Source organism: Tasmannia lanceolata, unplaced genomic scaffold (assembly GCF_043159265.1).
Source record: "Tasmannia lanceolata isolate RefF3 unplaced genomic scaffold, GAP_Taslan_0.1 ptg000003l, whole genome shotgun sequence".
NCBI lineage: Eukaryota > Viridiplantae > Streptophyta > Magnoliopsida > Canellales > Winteraceae > Tasmannia > Tasmannia lanceolata.
In genome coordinates this window covers 8,038,499-8,058,522 of record NW_027518680.1, presented here as the reverse complement: position 1 = coordinate 8,058,522, position 20,024 = coordinate 8,038,499, and the positions used below count along the sequence as shown (strand labels likewise).

At 41.1% G+C, this 20,024-nt stretch overlaps 1 protein-coding gene across 1 annotated transcript; it reads right to left on the bottom strand.

Annotated features, from left to right (window-relative positions):
- Window positions 1–2,447: 2,447 nt before the first annotated feature.
- On the bottom strand, window positions 2,448–13,978 carry LOC143864674 (uncharacterized). Its single transcript, XM_077375423.1, has 3 exons — window positions 13,559–13,978; window positions 2,581–5,867; window positions 2,448–2,456 (listed from the first exon to the last, which is right to left on the bottom strand). The coding sequence occupies exons 2-3, from the start codon at window positions 5,701–5,703 to the stop codon at window positions 2,448–2,450; spliced, it is 3,132 nt and encodes a 1,043-aa protein (XP_077231538.1). The 5' UTR covers window positions 5,704–5,867; window positions 13,559–13,978.
- Window positions 13,979–20,024: the final 6,046 nt, after the last annotated feature.

Genomic DNA, 20,024 nt, shown 5'->3' with positions numbered 1-20,024 from the left:
TTCATCTGGGCACCTGGCTGCTATTTCGATAACGTTCACATGTGCTGGTTCCCATTGCAGTCGCACTGTAAGTGGCTGGACCTCCATTGTTGCTGAAATGTCTAACATAGAAGCCAGTGTAGCCAAAGCATCAGCAAAATGATTCTTTGTTCTGTACAAGTGAGTGAACGTAATGCTCCTGAACTTCTGGACCAAAGATTCGAGATATGCGTTATACGGGATCAATTTATCTTCCCGAGTCTTCCATTTTCCATTAGTCTGGCAAATGATCAAAATGGAATCTCCAAACACATCAATGTCTTGAATCTGCAAAGCTAAGGCTGCCTCCAGTCCGGCAATACAAGCTTCATACTCGGCCATGTTGTTGGTGCACTCAAACTGCAACTTGATAGATATAGGAATATACTCCTTCTGAGGTGATACGAGTACTGCTCCTATTCCCTGACCTTGGTTATTGACTGCACCATCAAAATACATTGTCCATCTGGTATTTGGAGTATCTTCTTCAACATCCATAATCTCTTCATCGGGAAATTCAACCTTTAGGAATACATTCTCTTCCACAGGGGAATCAGCTAACTGTTCTGCAATGACCCGCCCTTTAACAGACTTCTGAGTGACATAAGTAATGTCGAACTCAGATAACAATAACAGCCACCTTGCGGTTCTTCCAGTAAGAGCAGGCTTCTCAAACAGATACTTCAACGGATCCATTCGTGAAAGCAGAAGTACTTTACTTGATAACAAGTAATGCCGGAGCCTCTGAGTTGCCCAAACTAATGCTAGACAGGTCTTCTCCAAGATTGTATATTTCACTTCGTATTCTAGCATCTTCTTGCTGATGTAGTATACTGGCCTTTCCTTCTTTGACCCTGAATCTTGCTGAGCAAGCATACAACCCATCGCCGTATCTGTGATGGACAAATACAACAATAATGGCTGACCCAGGATGACTGGGGATAAAACAGGAGGTAAGGATAAACACTGCTTAATCTTTTCAAAAGCCACCTGGCACTCTTCGGTCCATTTCTTCGATGAATTCTTCTTCAGAAGCTTGAAAATAGGCTCACAGGTCATGGTCAGGTGAGCTATAAACCGTCTCAGATACTGAACTTTCCCGAGAAAACCTCGGATCTGCTTTTCGGTCCTCGGCGGTTCCATCTCCTGAATCGCTTTGATTTTCTGAGGATCTACTTCGATTCCCCTTTCACTCACCATGAATCCAAGTAGTTTTCCTGAAGTAACCCCGAATACACACTTGCTGGGGTTTAGACGAAGCTGATACTTTCTGATTCTTTCAAAGAATTTTCTTAAAGCGACAGTATGCTCTGGTCGAGTCTTTCCCTTGACGATCATATCATCTACATAGACCTCGACTTCTTTGTGGATCATATCATGAAGAAGAGTAGTTGCAGCTCTCTGATAAGTAGCACCTGCATTCTTCAACCCAAAAGGCATTACTCTGTAACAGTAAGTTCCCCACTGAGTAGTAAACGCTGTCTTGATCATATCTTCTGGAGCCATCTTAATCTGATTATATCCTGAAAACCCATCCATAAAAGATAACAGAGCATGACCAGCGGTATTGTCCACCAGAAGATCAATGTTCGGAAGCGGAAAATCGTCCTTCGGGCTTGCTTTGTTGAGGTCCCTGAAGTCCACACACATCCTGACCTTTCCGTCCTTTTTGGGCACCGGCACTATATTCGCTAGCCATTCTGGATATTCAACAACTTGAATGAATTTTACTTCCAATAGCTTTTTAACTTCATCATGAACTTTTAACTCCCATTCTGTTTTAAGTTTTCGAAGTTTTTGCTTCTTTGGCTTTGCGCCAGGGATTAGAGGCAATCGATGCTGGACAATGTCTTCGCTCAATCCCGGCATGTCATCATAAGACCAAGCAAAAACCTCCTTGAACTCCTTAAGTAAAGTGATTAATTCCTCACGCTCTTCGGGAGATAAAGTTTTGCCAATTCGTATTTCCCGAATTAAGGTTTCGTCACCAATATTTACAGTTTCAATTTCCTCTTCGAGCGGTCTTGCTCGGCGACTCTCCTCTTGTTGAATCATATGTTTGATTTCAAGGGGAGTTTCGTCGGCATCCTCATCAGAGAAGGAATCTTGATTATCATTATTAATATTATCAGTTTTAAGAGCAGATTCAGTACTTGAAATGGAAACAGGAGAAACAGAAACAGGAATGTATGTAAAAGAGTCTTTCATTTCATTCATAGAATTGGTTACATCAAGAATGGAATAGCCCACAGCAGGCATTGCATTGGACTTTAACGATGTATTCAAAGACTCAACAGACAACTCAACATTGAACTCAACCAACGCTGGCATATGTGCAGTTGAAGAAATAAACTCATCATCTAAAGTACTCTTGGACTCGACCTTATTAGAAAGAGACTTGTCACCGACTCCGGAACCAGATCCAACTTCTACGGTACCTGCATCAAAAGAATCGTTAGAATAAACAAACTCAATATCAGACTGGGAAGTAGACGTATACTTAGAGACTACTGACTCTTTTGAGGAAACGGGACTATACTGAAAGACTACTCGAGGTAAAACCTGGGAGGTCCAGTTGGTCAAGGGTCCCTCGGCTGGGGTGATTAACTCTGCGGGGTTCAGAATGAATGCATCTCTGCCTACAACTGCCACCTCTGACGCTTCGGTCTCACCGCCAACCACTGGATATTCAATCTGAAACATGACATTCAGACAGCTCGGCTCTAAAACATCGGCCCAATCAGTTTCCGATGCTTCCTCAGTAATCCGAACACTCATTGGCGCTTCTGATAACTCCAGGTTAAAGAATATTTCGAAACCCGGAAACCTCTGCCCTGTCACATCATCGGTCCATGGCTCAGCAAACCCGCAAAATGGAAAATCTGCCCCCTCTTTTCTGAAAATGCCATTTCTGACCAGACTGATTGATCCCATAGGCAATTCTAGTCCCCGGCGGCGGCACTCGGCCCATTTCAGCATGTATCTTTTCATTTCCTTGACCTCCTGCTCGGTCGGCTCATATCCCAGGCCAAAGAGACCATTGAAAGTTCTGATCACAGGCCACTCAGTAGGGCCTTGATGATATTTGCCCAGCCCTGCGCCCGGAATATAACCTTGTTTACGGATCATCCTGACTACATTCGAGTTGGTGCTAGTCAAGAAGAAAACTTCCTCGCCCATGGCTTCTTTCATGGATATGACCGACACCTCCAGTGAAAAACCTGTCAAGCTGACATCGGCTTCCTTCCCAACTACTAGCTCTTGTGAAATCTGCCCAATCTCTAAGTCCGGGTCACCCTTTACAGTCACTACCCTGCCGTTATGAACAAACTTCAACTTTTGATGAAGGGTAGAAGGGATAACTCCGACCTTATGCAGCCAAGGTCGACCCAATAACAGCAAGAAAGAAGCCTTAATGTCCAATACTTGAAATTCGATGTCGAAGTCTTCTCCTCCAATCTGGATTTCAGTGGCCAGGGTTCCGATGACATCTCGCCGGGTGCCATCATACGCTAATATACCCTGCTCAGAAGGAATGAAATCCCCGGGCCCAAAGCCCAAAGTTGCTGCAGTACTTAGAGGACAAATATTCAGAGCGGACCCATTGTCGACTAGCACTTCGGGTACCCTTTTCTTGTTGCAGATCACAGTAATTTTGAGTGAACGGGCATGGTCACTCCCTTCAGGAGGTAAATCATCGTCCGTGAAAGATATTACCTTGGAAGTCCTAGTTACCGCGACTAGGCTTACTAACTCATCGGGAGTGATCTCAGTTGACACCTGAGCAGCATTCAACTCCTTGAGTACAACCTTCCTGTGCTTAGACGAAGACATAAGTAGGCCCCAAATGGAAACGTTTGCTTGGGTCTTCTTCAGCTGCTTCAACAGATTATCTTCTTCCTCATCTGCACTCGGCCTACTCTGCCCCTGATTCTCAGCTGCTCTTACTGCTTCTACAGGGTTTTCTGCTCTCAATTCCGCGGGCTTGAACACACGGCCACCCCTGGTAACATGACGAAGCTCATCACACTGATCTTCTAACAGAAGCAAATCATCTGCATCCATTCTCAGAACATACGGAGTTTCAATTACCTCCTCTTCTTCAAAATCACCCATCCTTAGAACATAAGGCGTTTCCTTTTCTGCCTCGACATCTTCACATCGAAGGACATATGGAGAGGACGCCTCTGCCAAGCTGGTGCTCCCCCTCCAGAGGGCATAAGACCTTTCTCTTTCCATCTCCTCGATCTCTTCAGGATCAAATCTTAGAATATAAGGTTCATCAGGAGTGATTGCACAAATGAGAATGGATGGATCAAGAACTGGCTCCTCGACAAAAATGGCATTCGTCGCAGGAGGAGGAATTGCACGATGATTGGGAAGGGGATTCCGAGTTACATTGGGCCTTTCCACCTCAAGCTTTCCGTTCTCTAACATAGTCTGGAGCGCATGCTTTAAGGCCAGACATCTTTCAGTGAGGTGACCCGAATTTCTGTGGTATTCACAATACTGGTCTGCTCTCCAATATGGGGGTAACGGGTTAGGTACTGGCCTAATTTCAGGTAGCCTGATTTTCTTATCCCTTATCAACTTTTTCAGAATCAGAGGTAAAGGGTATGGGAGCGGATCAAAGTGCCTCAGAGGTTTTTGTTCTACTGGGGCTGGGGCTGGTCTCGCCACCTCTGTTACAGTCCTGGCCTCCGGGCGAACATAGTTTACGTGGTCAACTTCTTTCTGTGCGACCACGGGTCTCTTTCCTTCTCTGATCTCTGATGGGAGCCTGGCCCTCAGACCCTTAGCTATTGCATCCTCAGTCCTCGTCCCAGTCTTAATTAGATGGTCAAAATCGGTGTAATGCTGAGGGGACAAAAAATGGAAATACTGCGGCGACAAACCCTTGATCACCAGCTTGATCTGATCTTCTTCTGATAGCCTCTCGCTTAGCTGGGCAGACTTTCGACGCCAACGACGGATGAAAAAAGTAAAGGTCTCCAGAGGACCTTGCTTTAACTGCTTGAGATCCCTTTTGGTAACCTCTATCCCCTCTTCCATAGAAAACTGCTCTACAAATTTGTTGGAGATGCTTTGTAAGGTCTTCACCTCTTCGGGCTTTCGACGTAGAAACCACTTCTTCGCCACCCCAGTAAGAGACATTGGAAAGACCCTGGCCATTTGCTCAGGAGATAGCCCACACTGCTGCGACATCTCAATAAACCACCTCATATGATTCCGGGGACATCCAGTCCCATCATATTTGTCGTAATCGGGGGTTTTGAATTTAGGGGGCAAGGTGACTCCCGGAGACATTATCAGCTCAGATATATCGAACTGCTTTGGGCCTTGATGCTTCAAGCTTTCCATTTCTTTTGTCAGCTTCTCCAATTGATCAGCTACCTGTTTTTCTTTATTATATCGGGCCACATCTGGAATGCAATATTCTTCAGCATACTGCCCTTCCTCTAGGTCGACGTCTACTGGTGAAATGAAAGGGTGGTTCAAATTTGCAGGGCTCGGATTTGCCGGTATAGCGGGAGGGGGTTGAACCGTAGGTGCTCTAGAAGTAGAGACCTTTTCATTAGACTGGGCTTTCATTTGGGCCATCTCCTCTTTCATAAAGGCCATATCCCGGGTAAGATTCACCATCATCTCTTGAATTTTAGTTAGCGCATCATTGGGTTCAGCCATTTGGACAGACTCTAGGGATTCAGATGATTCAGATAAAGAGGATGCAGATTGTTCAGGTAAGGTTAACGGTTCAAATTGACGAATGAGTCTAGACGTGGTTGACTGTCTAGACCATGCAGGTTGACTGACACCTGAGGGAGCGATGTTTGCTCGATTTTAGAATCCTGTATTGGAAATTAACATACTAAATTAAAACGATAAGCATTGAGATAAAGTATTCTGTACCAAATAAGATAAGAGAAAGACATAAATGCTATTCCATTGATCAATAGTCAAAATGTAGTTACAATCAAAACATTAGTCTTTGTTAACAATTGGATGAAAGTAACCATTTACAATGAAATTTGAAGAAATTAAAATGACAATTTCGTGAAAAGGAATCTTCAAAGCTCTTCGATCCGAGCTCTCTTGTTTGCAGGCTCCTCCAGTATTTCTCCCTTCCGAAGTTTAGATGCGAAAGCAGATCTCCTCTCCGCGATTTTGTCTCTCCAAGCAGCTACTATGGATGCAATGAGATCAGGAGTAAGGTTTTCACAGCTAGGTGGTGTGATAACCTTAGGAGTACAAGAGTGTGTGGTAATCTGACAAGGGAAGCACAAAGGTGCATAGAAAGATGATTTCTCTAAACCCATAAGATAAACAAATGAGTATGGGTAGGTGCTGGTGATAATTTGTGGACATGATTGACTCACCCAATGAAATTGGTTTTCCCTTACATTCTGCAGCCAATGGCGCCATTCATTAAGCTGATATTGCTTAACCTTTGTCTTCCAAGAATGAAAACTCTTAAGAGTGTACTCAATGCTGTTTTGTGGCTGAAGGATAGTGAGTTTCTCACATAGCCACACATATAATAGCTTAGCACATCTGAAAAAATTATCCTGCACCTTTTTACTAGCAATGAGGTCTAAGCCATAAAAGGTTTCGGCTAGCATTGTAGGGACAGGATTTCTCCCCTCATTTATCTGATCTACTATCGCCAACAAAGTGAAAGGGGCGGCACTAGAGTCTCTGCGAAGGACATGGCGTGCAAAGACAACAAAGACTAACGCATTACGTCGACACTCCTGAAAACGGGAGTCAGTAGGATCGACGTTTTTGGAAAACAACTCAATGAGGGTCTGAAATTGCACATTTCTCTCTGTTAAGCAATGCAGAGTTTTCACAACCTTATTTTCGAATAATCTGCGAAAGAGATCATGAGGAAAGTCTATGCTCGAAGGTCGGATCCAAAGTCCCTCAGGAGGAAGCTCTAGCAAGGCACACCAATCTTCAAATACAGGACAAAGTTCAAAAGATCCAAATCGAAAGACATGGAAGACAGGGTCCCAAAATCCAGCAGCTGCTTGAAGAAACTTCCAATTTATACCACGACTATTCAGATGGGTAAAAGAACTGATGAAACGCTCGGCCACACTCCTTTCTTCACATCTCAACGGAAAAGATTTAACAGTCTCAGCTATCCACTTGTCTAACAAATTATTCGCCATGATCAGACCTAAAATTCAGATAGGACAAAGATCAGGAGAGAATGGGGATAACTTTGCATAGACAAATGACCAGGGTAATCTGAAAATCAATTTCATTAAAAAGATGAACTCTGTGAAAATGAATTTTTCATCAAAGATGAGAGGTAGCCAATAGATCAGAAAAATAAACCACGGCCATAAGATGACAGAAGTAGGTCATAAACCGGATCTAAATCTGGTGATGAATACCATTAACTGTACGATCAAGAGGATCAATCATGCTAGACCATGGTCATAAGGACAGCGAACGAGCTATCGGCCAGATCTCAAGACAAAACAGGTAAGGATCTAATCCTACTGAGCAATGTATATATGGGAATCAAGACAAAGTAGACTGACTCCAAAGGATAGCAATCATGCTCAACATGTGTTGCGAAAAATTCGGCAGCACAACGGCTATACAAGGAAGTCAAGGTAAGGCAAACTCATGGTTTTCCTAATTCTAAGAAATAGGGGTTATGCTCAAAATGTTCTGGACCAAATCCGGCAGCATAACGACGCTAAACAAGGAAGTAAGGTAGGGTAAACTCATGGATTTCCTAACTCAAAGAGATAGCGATCATGCTCAAAATATTCTGGATAAAATCCGGCAGCATAACGGCTAGACAAAGGATTCCCACAACTCAACTAAAGGTATATGAACAACGGTGGTAGGATAAATTCGGAATATGGTTACCAGAGAAAGGTGACCAAATGAAGGACCGACCAAAGGTGAGAGCATATATGACAACGGGTCAAATCCTATAATCAACAGATCAAAGGACAAAACCAGGTCAAGGATATGGCAAGCAAAAGCCATTGACTAGATCTAAATCCGAATAACGAATGGATATAACCAATTGAAATGAATAAGGAACTCTAACTTAAGAGGAGAACCCTAATATACATAATCAGTATATATAGGCATATATACATACACACAAATCCTAACCAGGGGCACCAGCCCTAATTCTAATCTAGCGGAGTCAAGGAAGTCTCGACTCAAGACAGACTGATGAGTGAACTAGGACCGTGTTGTAGCCATGTAAAATGAGCTACCCTAGTCTACAAATGGGACAAAGCTCCTAACTCTAGGCTCCACATGTGTGAGCAACACATGTTCGACCTTATATGAATGTAATATACTTATATAAACACGGGTACTTCCTAGTTAGGTTTCACTAAGTCAGTAAGTATATACATAATATATCAAACAAAATAGGGCTCCGGACTCAATCTAATGGGTACTATGCGTATGAAACATACTTAATATGTATAACAAAAGTACGCCCAATGTTATACATAGTATGCTTCATTGCTCATCGGCTGCTGTAAACACAAGTACGCCCAGTGTTTACGGCTGCAGCACCGGCGCATAGCTTGGAAATAGATTCAACAGTACCATCAGGGTGTAATGACATCCCAGTCGGGCACGCATTCAATCTATCCCGTGGAGCCAATAATAATGAAAAACAATGAAATAAGTAAAGAATAAACAATATGATAACATATGATGTGCAGTGTGTGAATCCCTTGTTTTAATTACGCACCTATCTGGTGCCCCTGGATTCTAACGATAGAATTCCCATTTAAAATGATTTTAGCTCAAATTTCTTCGAAGTTTGTAAAAATGGCATTTTTATAGAGTTAGGCAATGTTTCAAGAACTCCCCAGCAGAGTCGCCAGCCTGTGGACCCCGATCCTGAGGACGATGCCGAGGGACGCGAGATCCCTCCTGCAATCCTCTAAGATCTCCACAAAGTGAAGGAGAGCTCTGCCAAGGAACTCTCGAAACTGATGCCACCCTCATAGCATAGCTCGAGTGGCGATATAAAAAGAAAGAGATATGTCTTGATCCGGAGCCAGGGCTCGAAACCGAGACATACCTAAAATAAACTCAGAGTCGCCATCCATGGACATGCCATGGAACCAAAACAAATGCTCTGTTTGCAATGGATAACCAGAGATACAAAAGGTCCGTGCCTGATGACGAATGGGGAAGGGGTTAGGCGCCCCCAATTCGCCCAAGTGCAAGCACCTGGTCTCTTATGCCATTTATTATTAACTCCAAAGAAGTTTGGGTAAAAATCATGTGAAATGGGAACAATCCTCAGGATTCGTCTACCTAAGCATGCATTTCCTGAGGATAAAATAATAAGCACACATAAAATAAAATGAAAGATGTGGCACCTAAGCATAGCTAGGTTATGAGTGACATGCCTAATGGGTGTCTAAGTTCTGATGTGCAAACACATGCAAGCTATAGCTAAAAGGTATAGGATCAGTACTAGAAAATAAGAAAAACACATCAAAACACACAATAACAATACAACAAATCCTAAGACTCTAAATTATTAGCCCGAGTCCTCGGATGGTCTGGTATTCATCCAAAGAAGCCTACGTATCCCCGCCTCCACGAGAATCAAGGCAACGTAGTTCTTCGTACCCATTCTAAGCTAGGATGCCTAAAACACCTAGACCTCTATCCTAGACTCGATCTAAAAGACCGGACTAATTATTAAAGCTTCTTGAACGATTATTTAAATTCCAGTGAATTGTAGATTTTAGGACACCCTATATGTCCTAGCTAAATGCAGGTTAGCCCTAAGCTAATGCAGGTGGTTCCTACAACCTATGTGTAGCTAGGCTGTGTGTCCTAAGGAAAACCAAGGGATCGCTAACGTATCCAAGACCTAGTCATCAGTCGGCGATGTGAATCGCCAACTGACCGGACGGAGGCGCTCCTATAACTCTAGGACAGACCCCTAACTCTAAAACAAGCACACAGCAAACAAACAATCAAACAACCTATCAAAAGAAAAACCCTAACTCTAAAACTCTCTATCTAGGAGAAACTCCTAACTCTAGAGGAAGATCTTTTGAAAACAAGATTTTAAAGGTTTTTGAAGAAGGTTTAAAACATTTATTTACAAAAAAGTTTGGCTGGACTTGGGATGTAAATCCCAAGCTGCACTACGTACCTCGGAAGAGGATCAAGCCAACGTAGTTCGAAAATCGAACTCGCCTACTACGCTTCTAAAAGAAACACTCAACACTTAAGATTTTTTAAAGGTTTTTTATGTTTTTCAAATGTTTTTGATATTTTTAAAGTTTTCAAATGTTTTTGAGATTTAAATTTCTAATGTTTTTGGATTTTAAAGCTTTTCCAATGCTCAAGACCTTTAAATGTTTTCAATCTTAAAGGGGACACGCAAGTAATACCATAAACTAAGGCAAAGCCTTAAAGCAAAAAGGGGAAACCCCAAACAAGCAACAAAGGTCTCAAAGAGACGATCCACAACAAGAAACTGGCGTCTCAAAGAGACAAACCACAACAAGAAAGATAGCGCCCCAAGAACAGAGAAAACAATCTAAGATCCTAAGCAGGGAAGGCTCTATATGACTGAGTTAGTCTCTAATGGAAAAACTCCTAACTAATAACACTAGGGAGGAAGTACAAATGAGTCAGAGACTGTAATAACACTACAAATGATGAATGAGTCAAAGACTCTCTAGTCAGGGCTGACTCCTATGCGAATGGACTATCGAATAAGGAGAAGCTCACAAGTAAAAAGAATAAAAGACCATGTGCATAGTTGGCAAAGGTGAAACACCCAGCCGGGCCGGACAGCTACCTAGCCCTAGGGTGCAACAAATGTGCAATCCAATACCCATAAGGGTAGGGGTATGAAGCCAAGCCGAGAAGGGTGTTCTCCCAAAAACCAAACGACGCACAAAGATGAGGTTAAGCAAGAGAATGAGACTGGGCAAGTCTCCTATATACAAAGGAGGGGTATGCTATTTGGACTGAGCAAGTCCCCTAAGGATGGGCTTGGGCTAGCGCCTTCATCGCCCCGATACAAGCATTAGAATCAATATAGGCTCAAAACAATCTAAAAAAAAAAAGAAAAGGTAAAATTTCCACCTAACATGTAATTTTTACCAAAATAGTTAAAAATGCCAAAAAAATCATGGGAATGATTCAATATATGATTTATGACTTGCTAGCATGCTCATCATATCCCAATACAAGCATTAGAATCAATATAGGCTCAAAGCAATCTAAAAAAAAAAAAAAAAAAAAAAAGGTGAAATTTCCACTCAACATGTAATTTTCACAAAAAATGGTCAAAAATGCCGAACAAGTCATGGGAATGATTCAATATATGATTTAAAACTTGTTACCAAGCTCAAAACATCCCAAACACTCATTAAAATTGAATAGAGCTCATATTGTCCATGATTTTCAAGAAATAGCACAATCATGACATATAATGTTAAAAGTGCAACTTTGAACTGACTTTTAGACCCCTCAAACATCAAAACCATCAAAAACTCTACCAATCAAAATTGTAGATCTCAGCATGAATGACATTCTCTCAGTTGACCAGTTCGTTCGGATCTAGCCAGAAGTGTCCGGAAAATGGCCTCTTCCGATCCATCGCCATTAAAAGACATATTAGCGTTTTAACTGAAAGTTCGGGCTCAGTTTTGACACTTAAAACATCGCTTCTGGAAAAATTCACTCAAGGACAAAGTATTAGAAAATCTTGTGAAGAACATTTTTTCTTTGTATGGATTTGGACGAAACAGATCTGGAATAGCCTAAAAATGGCCAGCAAGCTGCTGTTGCAGAAATGACAGTTTGTTTAAAAAAAATGAAGCTTGCAAGTCGTTTTTGACATATTAAAAAGCATTTATGGAAACATTTGCTCAATAAGACAGTTTTAGGAAACATTATAACAAACACTTTTCCAGTTGACAGTTTTGAGCAATTCCGATCAGAAGCAGCCCAAAAATTACTCGACACGATAATTTCTAAAACACTTGGAACAAAAATATCATTATGGACTAAACTTTAAACGAGCATAACTCTCTCGTCTTTTGGCCAAATTTGGGCCGCCATATGTCGAACTGACCGGCTTGACGAGATCTACAAGATTGATATGTTTGCTTTTTTAAAAGTTTTGAGTATTTGAGGTCGAGAAAGGAAAAAATTCATAACTGGACAGCAAAGATCACCATACCTAGGAGAATACACACTCACTCACACCCATACACACACATATATATACGCAGACATATGTTCACATATATACACAACACACACTCACACACACAGACATACATACATTAGCCACTGAGAAAAACGAATTCCTAAATGCATGCAAAACCATTCCACAATTCTCAATTAAAGGCAGAGCATAGGACCAAAACTCATTTGACAACACCGTGGAAATCACAAAGTGAATCACTCAAGGACAGGCACAATATAAGTTTCTAGATGGACCGACCTTGATTTTGATTTTCAGTTCAAGCACAATGGAAAGGAGATACAGTACTTGTCAGTTTAAGATAATGAAGATGAACGATAACAGTTTTCCTTTCAAACACAATAAAAACGAACTTCCAGTGGGTTAACAAACAGCTCTTACACCAGTGTAGTAAACTAAATATGTAAACGAATGCATTACCAGTGACTTATTCACCCCTTGGACATAAAACTGAATTGGTGGAATAAAATGAGATGAGTTTGGTTGATGGGCTAAATAGTGCTTAAGACAGGGGTTGAAATGTGTTTAGGAATGTGCATAAAACCGAGGCTGAACTATGGGACAGATTTGTGCCAAAACTGGGACAGCAACATGGAATGAATTTATCCCAAAACAAGGGCAGCAACATGGACTGAAGTGGGGACATAATTTGTGCTAAAACAAGGGTGAGTTGTGAACAGATTTTTGTGCTAAACATGGCTGAATATAGGGACAGATTTGTGCCAAAACTGGGACAGCAGCATGGACCGAACTGTGGGCAGAATCGTGCCTCAAATTGGGGCAGAGATGCGCTTAAAAATGGGGTGAATCATGGGTGAAAACTGTGCTGAAACAGGGAGCAGCAGTATGGACAGCATTTATGCTAAAACAAGGGCAGCAATGGGGCTGAAATAGAGGTGAATCTGTGCTGAAACGGAGGTAGCAATAGGGTGCAAACCTGGGGCAGCAACATGGACCGGGTTGTGAAAGAACTGGGACTGATTCGGGAGGGGAACCATGGACAGAATTGTGCTAAAACAGTGGGGCTGAAATGAAGTGAATAAACTGATTTTTATACACAGAAATAGGAGCTGAAATGATGTGCAAACAACTAGTCCTCCCTATAGATCTGCTATACACAGTTCACACGTATGAGAACAAATAATGCACAAGTACCCTACAAACCAGTACATGCAGCAGAAATCTGTTATAAACAGTCCATACATATGAGAATAACTCATGCACAAGTACCCTACATACCCCAATATGTGCAGCAGACTAAACGATGAAGTAGTCGCTGTGAATAGAGATTACCAGATGCACGGAGTCTCGCCGGAGTTAGATCGGGTTGTGAATTTTTTGCCGGATTCAATCAGCCCCCTAGTGATGACAAAATGGTGGAGGACCGGAGGTAGGAGTCGGAAATAGAAGAAGAAGAGGCACGGTTATGGGTTGGGGCAGATTTCCAAATTAGAGGGTAGCTCAGGTGGCTGTTATGGAATAAAGTAGAAGAAGAGGGTTTTGGTGTTAGAGATGAAGGTGGAAGAGATGGTGGTAGAGGGTTTAATGGATATCGGTTGAGATAGTGGGTTTCGGGCTATGCTAAGGAAGGGAAGGGAGCCCAGTTAGGCCATATGCAAGTGGGAAGGGGATCAAATTTTTCTAAGGTAGGAGGGAGTGGGAATTCCTTTATTTTTTTTTTATCTCCTTCCCTCTGTTTTTTCCCTACGAGAATGAGTTCTCTCTTTTCGTTCTATCCCTCTCCTCCATCCTTCAATTAAGGGTAGGTTCAATTAAGAATCAAAGCCTCTTTCCATAAAATATTAGTTGTTCCCTAAATAGTGTATAGAAGATGCCATCCACATTTTGCAAAGCAATTTTTTATTTTAGCAAATGTGATGCAATCATTTTAAAATTGATATTTTAAGCATGCACTCATCATTATACTATTTCTCAAATTGAAAACCGTATGGCTCCATGCAAGGGAAGAAGAAAAATACTACCTTTCCAATCACCATGCTTCTCTTTTCTTTCTTTTCTTTTTTTTAAATTGCTATTTTAAACAACACCACACCCATTCCCATGTTCAAAACCATGTGGCTCCATGTAAGGGAAAAGAAAAAATGCTACCTTTTCAATCACAACATGCTTCCCTTTTCTTTCTTTTTTCCTTTTTTTTTTAAATTGCTATTTTAAACAACACCACACCCATTCCCATGTTCAAAACCGTGTGCCCTCTTTCAACAAATTTTTTTTTATATTTAGCTTTAATTAATAAAATACCCCTCCATGAAGTGTTGTACAAGCAACCCTTTTCTTCTCTTAAATCATTTGCCATATGATCTAGACCGTCCAAGCAATATGCCATTGCCTATATGGATTGCGCCCCCTTAAATCATTCCTCTATGACGATCCAGACCATCCAATTGATGGGTCCCAACCTAGGCAGGTTGTGTCCTCCTAAATTATTTCAATGGGCTGATCTGATCTGTACAATTGATGGGCTGAAATGTAAGTTGGTTGCACCCTCGAAAATCTCTTCTATGGGATGATCTGAAGCATTCAAATAATTGGCTATCAAGTGATAGGCTTGGATCACTCATAATGTGGGCCCCCTGAGTCTCTCCCATTGGATGATCTAAACCATCCATTTGGATGATCCATATTGCAAATTAGTTGTGCCACAAAATTAATTCTAATTAGAATAATTTCAACCATCAATTTGACGATCCACAACTTCAAAAATCATTTTCAAGAATGGTTCGGATCGTTTGGTGGGCCTCAACATGGAATAGATGTGGACCCAAATTATTTCGATAGAATGGTCTGAACTGGTTCATTTGATGCAACATAATGTAGATTGGCTGCGCCCCTCTAAATCATTTCTGTAGGCTTATCTGAATAACTCAACTTGATGATCGTAACAAAATTGGTTGTTAAAACGACTTCTCTGAGATTTTGACCGTTCTCTTGATGGTCATCTTTAGGCGTTGGATCGAAGTAGTTCAAAACTCATTTTTCACTAAAACAATGTGCGGGCCCCCCTGTTTGATCCAAATCTAAACAAATGCTCAAGGTGGGCCCACCAAACGGATCCAAATTCTCTTTTGCTCGGATTCTTATGAATAATCTCTCTCAACACTTAACGGAAAAATGCGAAACATGGCGGAAATGATTGGATGGGGTTTTGCCCAAGCATAGCGAACTTGGGTCCGATCAAAATGGGGTGTCTACAGCTGCATGGCCTGTCATGGGGCTTAGGGGGCTTCCTCTTCTTTGTGAGCATTATTTCGGATGAGGTTCGGAGTTCCTTCTTCTTCGGGTCTACTTCTCACGTTCCTAGGGATCTTGCTCGGGCTTCGGGATCCCCATCGATTTTGGGAACTCTCGTCGGGTTTAGGCTATGACGAACGGCAACCTCTTGAGCCAAAACCCTCTGTCGATCAAAAGGGATAAAAATGCATAAAAATCAAATAACAAAAATCCAAAAAACATCAAAAAGCATTCAAAGCGTTTTTCGAAAAGCTGTTCGAACTACGTTGGCTTGATCCCTTTTCACAAGGTACGTAGGCAGCTTGGGATCTGCATCCCAAGTTCAGTCAAACTTTTCTTCTAAAAAATCTTTCAAACCTTTCACACCAAATATCAAAATGGGCAAGGATGAATGATTACCAGGTCACTCGGAGCCTTCTTTTCATTTCATTTCCGATTTTGATCGTGGTTTGCCGGTTTTATCGGTTTTTCGACGTTTTATCGGGTTTTGGGACGGGTGACGACGTAGCGTGGCCCCTTTACAGGGATTGTCCTCGCTGAGCCCAACGATAGGCTATGATGATCGCGAGACTTGTCCGATTTTAGCGGATCAGGATCACTGAGCTCGATTCCTTTAGAATCGCTCCCTGAGTCTATCGTATGTCCCATTTTCTTTTCCCTGGCATTTTGGGTTTGCGCATACCGTCTATTTTCTGATTCCCTTCTTTACTCGCATCTTTTTAGCTTATCGTGTGTTTGTCTTTGGTTCCTTGTGTGTTTACTTTCAGCTTGCTTATTCCTTGTGCGTTTAGTTTCACATGCTTATTTACATGCTTAGCTGTGACATTTATTTGCTTACTTATCATGATCATATGCTTAGCTGTAGATATTTACTGCTTTTCTGCTTATCATATCTGCTATTACTTCCTTAGCTGTAGGCTGTAGCTGTGCATGCAGATGTTATTGCTTTCATAGATGTGATGGGTTAGGATTAGATGCGGTGAGTTAGGATTTGGATGTTTATTTTCTTTTGCCCATCCCCGGGTCATGCATGCTTAGATAGACGTTTTCTCCGGGATACTCGTTCCCATTTCACATGATTTTAGCCCAAAACTCTTCAAAATTAATTAAAAATGGCGTAAGAGACCAGGTGCTTGCACTTGGGCGAATTGGGGGCGCTTAACACCTTCCCCATTCGTCATCAGGCACGAACTTTTGTATCTCTGGTTATCCGTTGCAACAGAGTATTTCATGGGATCCATGGCCTACTTCCTTGGATGGCGACTCTTCTTTGTTATAGGTACATCTGGGTTCCGGGCCAGTCCTTGAATCGAGAGGTATCTCATTTATATCGCCACCCATGCTGTGAGTGGCATCATTTCGAGGGTTCCTTGGTAGAGCTCTCCTTCATATTGTGGAGATCTTAGAGGATCGGCGCGGGATCTCATGTCCCTCGCCCACTCGTCCTCGGGATCGGGGTCCATAAGCATTCACCCGGTTTATCCTTGTAGGATCAAACAAGACTTGAACCCCTCTAAATAGGTTTATCAATTCTTCACGCTCCTCGGGAGATAAAGTTTTGCCAATCCATCTTTCCCGAGTTTCGAATTTCGATACCACTATCGATAGCTTCAATTTCTTCTTCAAGTGGCTATGCTAACACCCACAAATCTCTCTCTATTTCACTATTCTCTCTCTATTTCATTGAAATAAAGAAGTTAAATACAACACAAAGGTGTGCCACATCACCAAGCCATTTACCCACTTACATGACACATAGCAAGTAACTAACACCCACAAATCTAAATGCATAATCCTACAATAACTACTCTGTAACTAAATCATATTCACAATAACAAGTATCATTCTTCTTCTTTAGTTTTTCTATTTTACCATTTTCACCACCGCCAACAATCGTTATTGTAACTCGAAAGAGAAGGAAGGGAAATTAAGAAGAAGAAAAAAAAGAAGAGGCAGCAGATGAAAAGATAATGAACAAGAGAAAAAAGTAGACTCTGTAACCCCAATTCTCACCAAGATGACCCAAAATCTCGTAGACACAACCCCAACTTTCCTTGAAAGAAGAAGCAGAAAAAGAAAATGAAGCGGATGAAAAGATAATGAACAAGAGAAAAAAGTAGACTCTGTAACCCCAATTCTCACCGAGATTACCCCAAATCTCGTAGACACAACCCCAACTTTCCTTTCTTCTTCTTCTTTTTCATCCGTTTTTTTTTTGTTTTTTTTTTCTATCATCTTCCAATAATTTTGACGCTGATTCTTCTTTCTGCCTTCTTCTACTTAACTTCTGTTTCATTTTTTTGGCATTCTCAATTTTTTCCAGCATCAATTCCTTTTTCCTTTTCCTCCTCCTCTTTTTCTTACTCTTCCTACTTCTGTTCTTCTTCTTCTCCTCCTCCTCCTCCTCCCCCATCTCTCTTTAAAGTTGCAGCGATGGTTGTCGGTAGTGGTGGAGATTAAAAAATAGAAAAAATTTAGGAAGAAGAGGACATTTTTGTCTTTTTATCGTACAGTGCCGAATGGACGTGAAATCAAATTAAACGCCATTCATGTGTCATTTCAGAAAACTAACACAATTTCTTCATCAATTATCCAAATAAAAATTGAATAGGGTTGTTTCAAATTATCTTTTTTGTGTGTAAAAAATACTAAGAAATTTTACAAATATTTTTCCTTTCCGAACGTTTCTAGAAAATTCCTGCAATACAAACAGGTCTAGAAAAAAAGAAGATAAAAGAGTTATAGAGGTCTAAATTCATTTTCATGGTTAGAAATGTTTGAATAATGTGATTTTCAAAGTCCTGAGATGGAAATTCTATTCATGCTAACATCATGTGAGTTATCCCAAGTCAAGATTATGTTGCACTTTTCACAACAAGAAATTATTCTGAGAAGTTGCCCGTGTATTTCCATGAAGTTATATGGCTGCTACCCATGGCTTTTGATGAAGAAGATATTCATGACAATTTTATCACCTTGGATTAGAACGATTTGGTTTGGGAAAAAAAAAGAAACTAATTTCCATGGTGGTGAGCAGGGGAAAAGTCCAGTCAAACAGAAAAAAAACCGTGTTATTTATTTTTCTTCTTTTGGTAGGCAGAAGAGAAAGCAGTTTCAATTGCCGAAGGTGGGAAAGTGTGGTGGGGACCTATAAGATGAATGGTCCAGATCACAACAAGGATCCCAATTATCTTATTACTAATCTTGGTCCCAGTATACCGATGGAGCATGATCAAGACCGTTAAATACAGATTACCTCTTGGTGGCCCACAAGATGAACGGACGGTTAATCTTATGATCAGTACATCCATGCCACGTGGATTTCTTACTTGGATTACCTCTCGAGATTGCCGAATTACCAGATACTTGTTTCCAACCGTTAGATTTGTGATACCGACCAAACAAGGATCGGAAGAAATCACAATCAAATAATCCAAACAAAGACATGTAGAATGGGCCCCACCATATATGTTGAGGGGTCCCACCGTAAAATAAAGGTTGAAAGCCCAGCCCGTTAAGAACGTACATGCATTGAATTGGTAGCTTTGAATTAAAGAAGGGTTGGTAACAATGGATTTAAGAAAAAATGACTTTATACACCAAAGATTGGTGTATAATCCTTCTTAACGACTGACAAACCCTGCATAATAAAACGGTCAAGATGACATTGATTATTAATACACTGAGTTTCGGTATTTTTTGTACGGATACTGTAGATATTTTCGCTCGGGATTTTCGGCAATGTAATCTGAGAATCTTATGAAGTGACGAAAGTGCCCTTTGTATTTAGTATATTTTCATGGAACTCATGAAGCTTTTGTAGCCCGCTTTAGTAGTTCGCGGTGTACTTAACTATATACTGACTTGAACTTGTCATCTTATTGGGCCCACCAAGGATTCTCATGATTGTAGCCATTAGATTGGTAGTGATATTAATGTAGGACGAATTTCCATGGATTTTATGGTTCGGATGATTTGATTAGCACAATATTTTTATAATCGACCATCCAAGGTAGGCCAAATGATGGACCATTCCAAATCAATGTAGCCATGGAGGTGTGCCACATGTAGGGTGGATATTGGTGCCAACTAGTCACTTGGGTCGGGTTTTCAAAATAACATGGGTCGGGTTTAGAAGTCATGGGTCTTAGGTAGAGTCAGGTGTTAAATTGGAAAACCTGACTAAATCTTGGGTAGGGCCGGATTTAAAGAAGAAAAAAACCCAACCCGACTCGTAACTTTCTTAAATCTCCTTGAATAACATAGCAAATTATTTTTCAATATATTGATACAATTGTTTTCATTGAGGTGTCGTCCTTCAATTTATACAGTTATGACATAAATTTTTGGTGTAAAGATTTGTTATTTTTTCCTCCAATCTTTAAAATTAGTCACGATCCTATGCTACAAAATGAAAACCCGACCCAAGTTTAACGACTCAAACCCAGCATAATAAAACGGTCAAGATCACTTTGATTAATACACTGAGTTTCAGTATATGCAAGTT